At 34.6% G+C, this 5,576-nt stretch overlaps 1 protein-coding gene across 2 annotated transcripts in view; it reads right to left on the bottom strand.

Moving 5' to 3' along the window:
• Positions 1-399: 399 nt before the first annotated feature.
• The window catches only part of LOC144964638 (poly(A) RNA polymerase GLD2-like), a 19,161-nt gene continuing 13,984 nt past the window's right edge, over positions 400-5,576 (bottom strand). For both annotated transcript variants that reach the window (XM_078899127.1, XM_078899126.1), the window contains exons 11-13: positions 4,912-5,045; positions 4,233-4,330; positions 400-3,156 (exon numbers count right to left, since the gene is read on the bottom strand). In XM_078899127.1, coding sequence (XP_078755253.1) covers positions 3,017-3,156; positions 4,233-4,330; positions 4,912-5,045 — 372 coding nt within the window. In that variant the 3' untranslated portion in view covers positions 400-3,016. The remainder of the gene's footprint in view (positions 3,157-4,232; positions 4,331-4,911; positions 5,046-5,576) is intronic.

Genomic DNA, 5,576 nt, shown 5'->3' with positions numbered 1-5,576 from the left:
TAGTAGAAGTGGTGAGTGGTGGTGGTTGTAGTAGTAGTGGTGATAGGAATGATGATGAGGTGGCTGTTGTAGTGGTGGTGGTAGGGATGATGATGTGGTGGTGGTTGTGGTAGTAGTGGTGGTAGGGATGTTGATGTAGTGGTTGTGGTGAATCTTTTTAAAAGGCGGAATTGTCATGGTGATGGCGGAGATAAACCACCGCTTAGGTGCAAATTCACCTTAGGTGGCAGATTCTCAGCCCTGATTATTCATTTAAAAAAGAAGAAGAGAAGAAGAAGAAGAAGAAGAAGAAGAAGAAGAAGAAGAAGAAGAAGAAGAAGAAGAAGAAGAAGAAGAAGAAGAAGAAGAAGAAGTAGTTGACACAACAAATTAATTAAAAAAAGAAAGTAAACAAAGAAATAGAAGTGATGACATAATTTAATTTTAATTCAATACATTCTTACATTCTTCTCAATAATTTCAGTTTTAAATATATATACACTTCTGTACCATGTTTGAATGATCACAGAGATAATAAAGAAAACAAAAATACAGACATTCTGCATGTTTATAATCTGTTAATTTCTAGGGTCTTACAGGTCTTAGGACATATTAAAGTCATCTTATAGCGAGTAAAAAGGAAGACAATAAAACATTCAAAAGATTTGGATCAGACTAACAAGCACCCAAAAGTAAAACAAAGGTGACATATTAAACAAGTGATGGTCTGAAATCACAGTGACACTATTTCTGCTACAGGATCGCTGCCAAAAGGGATACACTCAAATGGTTACAAAAGAAAATGGGATAGTCAAAAAATTCTAGATTTACAATCAAAAACACATGAGAAAAAGTAAGGTAAAGGAGAATTGTTTAAATAGGGAACAGACAGAGATTCCGAGAGCCCACTATCAGTGTACTCTGTTTGAGATCACCTAAAAGACATCCAGACACAAGCACAGGATCCCACAAAGAGGAATACACTAAAATGTTTGTTTGTTTTACGACACTAGAGACACATGTAGGTCATTTCAGGGCCAGCGAAGAGGATGAAAATGAGAGAGTGAAAAAATTATAGAATTACAAGTAAAGGAATGCAAGAAAAAGACAAAGAAGACTGGTTCAAATAGGGAACAGATATAATTCCAAGAGCACATTATCAGTGTACTTAGTTTGAGATTACCTAAAAATCTTATCCAAACACCAGCACAAGAAAAAGGAAAAAAAAAATCATCTCTCAAAACAAAAACTAAAATTTTGACTGTTTCCTTTTCAGCTGAGGACTCCATCAAGGGCTAAGAGAAAGGCAATCCCACTCAAAGACAAAGACAAAAATTGATATAAGGGTATAGAAGTAGAAAAATCAAGTGGTCTATTGCCACCATGGGAGGTCAAAGGACCCCACCAGCACTCAAATGTTTACATATCATTATACATTCAAAACAAAATATATAACAGTACATGAGAGATATTTGTTTTTGTTTTTAAGTCTTTGACGGCGCTTGCCACACATTTAGGTCGTTTCAGTGCCAGTAAAAAGGAAGATAATGGGATAGTAAAAAACTCTAGATTTGTAATTGAAAGCACACGAGAAAAATTAAGACAAAGGAGGATATTTCAAACAGGGAACAGATGTAGATTCCAAGAACATACTATCAGTGCACTTAGTTTGAGATCACCTAAAGTTTCATACACATACCAAGCACAGGATCCCACGAAGAGGAATACACTCAAATATTTACAAACCCTTATCAGAGACAAAAAATATCAATGCAAAATATAGAGATGATTCACAAGGAAAAAATATCACCTCCAAAAACTAAACACCATTCATTTGACAGTTTCACTCTCAGCCAAGGACTCTGGTAAGGGCATAGACAAAACAAAGCAATCCCATTCTAAGACAAAGACAGGCAGCAACTCATAAAACAGATATAGGGGATAGAAGACACAGCAACTGACCTTCCGCCCATCATGAAAGAAGAGAGAGAGATGATTTACAAGGAAAAAAAATATAATCTCCCAAAACTAATACTATTCCACATTTGACTGTTTCCCTCACAGTCAAGGACTCCAGCCAGAGCCAAGACAAAACCAAGTAATCCCATTTCAAGGCAAAGACAGAAAGCAACCCGTAAAACAGAGTGATAGAAGACTCATCAAGCGACCTCCTGCCCACCATGGGAGGTCAAAAGATTCCACCCATAAATTATCTGAATATTAAAAACCATGCTTTTTTTATGTTGGCTGGTTTTTGGGTTTTGCTTTTCTGGAGTACTTTCACATATTGCGGCAGATGCCGTGATTCATGCCTATGTAACTGACAGTCAGTTTCAGAGTAAGAGGTTGAAACCTTTTAAAATCAAAGACGAATACAACAATAACATCAACAACAACAATGTAACGATGATTATGATGATACTAATAATAATTACAACAAAAACAGCAACAACAAATAAGTAAAAAAACAGGGTCACCTAAATGAAATAATTTAATCTAACAACAGTAACAAGGAAAATAAGAATTATATTTTTATTGAACTAGCTGAAATTCAGCTAAAGACTGATTAGTAGATTCAATGGATTCAAACCTTGGACCCTCAAAATCACACCAGCCACATATAATACTAATAAATTCATCCAAACAGGAAAGAAAACTAAACCCATCCTGTATTTAGGATGGAAAAAATGGACTAGCAGTATATAAATTATATTCACCCAGAACTTTATTAAAAATAATATGATCCATCATAGGAGAAAAACAATTAATTAAAAAAAAAAAACGAACCCCATAAACATATGAACTTTCATTATTTTACGCCAATAAGGTGTAGTATATATTCCAAGGTATACACTCATGGTCCCTCGTGCCATTTCCTCAATAGCGGTGAGGCATCTACCTGGGACAGCCATGTGACACAAGCAATCGATACACGGTCTTAAATCCTTCCTTGAGGGATGAAAATGGCCATTTTCTAATGTCCTTGTGTCCACTACTATGTGGTAAGTCTATTGAGACTGTCATTTGAACATGAGTTTCAAAACGGAGATTTCAGAATACTATCTGTATTTCTGTATTTCATGAGGTTATGAAAGCTGGTGTCAATCACTCTCAGAATTCTGATGAACACATATTGATCAAAGACAGATCTTGCCGTATTTGTGCCTTCAAATGGTTCTGGGGGAAAATAAACAAAACAAAAACGTAACAGAATAATATTTTGATGATTATACCTGGTGTTATTTCGAGGATTGTCTTGAACTTTCTATTATAGGCCATTCTTAACTGAGGATTTTGATATTAGCCTAAGCCAAACAATTTTCTTTAAGCTCAAACTTTGCAATCCATTTTTTAACACTTATTGAACAATTTAATCAGAGATTTAAGCCACGCCTAAATTTTGTGATATTTACACATTTTATCTCAAAATTTCACGAACATTTTTAAGGGATTGACCTTCACACATTTTGTGAACTGTGGATTAAAATAAGATCAGTCTTATGCTGGGAACTGGCTCTTATTACCTAGTTTTTACATTAATGAGAGATTATCATTATCAACGGATATGAAATTGGCTTTAACTTGCTATGAAAAACTCGCCATTTAGTGCTTTAAAGCTACAGATAAACACAAGAGAAGTAAAATAATAATTACAACTGAGAAAGATATTTTCTTTACCAACATTTAGGTACAAAAAATGAAATCAGTAAAAGTAAAAATAAAATTCGAACAATGAATTAAAACCTTACCACTAATCTTACATATCTTATAAATATGGTCAGAACACAGAATCACAATAAAATGCTTGATGAATCTTGACAATTATCAGACTAGGAACATCACTGACCAAAAAATTGCACCTTTCCCATAATGAACCCTACAAAAAAAAAAAAAAAAAACTTGCTTTTTATATTACCAACCACAAGTAAATAAAGACAGAAGGCAAAACCTTCACTTATGCCAGGCCAGCTAATTCTGGTTTAAAAAGAAAATTAGGTGCACTTTTTTGTAAAATCATTCTTCTTTCTACCCAGGTACTCATTAATATCAGAGTTGAGAGAGGGTATAGACTGTGAAAGACACAATGGGACCAGAATTTTGCAATCATTGCTACTACTCCAGTCATTATATTCAATTTTAATTGACTTTGTTACACGATGAGAGATATCATAATGCATACCACTGACAGCCCGTACTATTATAATTAAAACTGACTTCATTGACAAAACACAAACTCATGGATGAAAACTTACCTTCGATGCACAAAAACTTCCAATCACTGTCGCGATAGCTGACATCATTACGAGTTATTTTTTTCCCTTTTCTGATACTGATGATATCGTCATCATACCTACAGTGACAAGTGCAAAATATTATTAATTTTAAAACAGTCAGATGTGAATACCATATAACATTATTATAAGACCTTCAGAGATATAGAGCCCATAAAGCTGGAATTCATTCTGAATCTGTAGCATCAAAAAGGCAACAACAATATCATTGATTGCTACACTTTGGAAGGCTGTTAATATGCTGATAAGTATTTTTCACAAGGTCTAGCAGAACCAGCTATTCTATCACTATTAAGTGGACAAAGGGTGAAATCCTAAAAAGGCAGCCGGACTGACGGTATCCCAACAGGTCTACTCCGACTTATTGCCATAAAGGTCGCCCCCCACCCTCACCAAGTTGCTCCAAGTCTCTCTCGATACAGGAAAAATCCCATCAATCGAGAAACATACACACAATCATCAAGAGAGGGGACTGTAGTTCAGTCTCTAACTACTGTCCTGTATCCTTTACCTGCATAAGTTACAAACCTCTTGAAGCACATTGTCTGAAAGTCAATAATTACATTCTTCGAATTAAAGAACAGAAGAAGAAGAGGAGGTATGAGATCCCCTGACTAATTTTGATATATCTGGTACTTACGAGAAGTCATTGGCATAATAGTCCAAGAAGCCCAAGAAAAGTTCCCCCAATGTAGATTTGTTGTCTGAGGTGAAATTGATTGCTTCTAAATCCAAGGACAAGTCGCAGACATGATTTGCCTTGGAAAACAGTTTCTGCAAATGATTAAAGAAATTGAATATCCAAAGCTAATACTCTAGTCTTATGTACTTTAATGTATTATGTAAAGCTCTGAACAATGCTTGCAAATTTATCTTTATTAAATACTGTTAGTCTGTAAATTCTTCCACATCTTCTGATTATGGAACAGCATATTTGACATATAGGACTGTAAGGAGAGAACAATGTTTTGGACAAAGACAAGGATGCTTAACATCATCTTCTTAATTTGAGGAAAACATGAGCAAAATGCCTTTCAGGGCATACTGTCCATGTGCCTTAACATTGTCTAGAACCAGTTGACAGCCCATGAGTCCATTTCCTTTGATGTACAACCTCGTAAATAAATGATATTAACGCCAGACTAGCTCTGTCACTCTTTTTTTTAATAAAAGAAGTTAATTCCACACTATTCACAAACAGTGCCTTAACATATACACTTCACAATATCATGATGATAATGATTATAATCATAATTCTAATAATAATGATAATAATAATAAAATTAAAGTTCAATGGAAAAACAA

The sequence above is a fragment of the Berghia stephanieae genome, chromosome 2, assembly GCF_034508935.2.
Source record: "Berghia stephanieae isolate SIO BIC M18660-M18661 chromosome 2, UCSD_Bste_1.3, whole genome shotgun sequence".
Classification (NCBI taxonomy): Eukaryota; Metazoa; Mollusca; class Gastropoda; order Nudibranchia; family Aeolidiidae; genus Berghia; species Berghia stephanieae.
The sequence above is the reverse complement of the archived record's forward strand: the minus strand, read 5'-3'. Positions and strand labels throughout refer to the sequence as shown.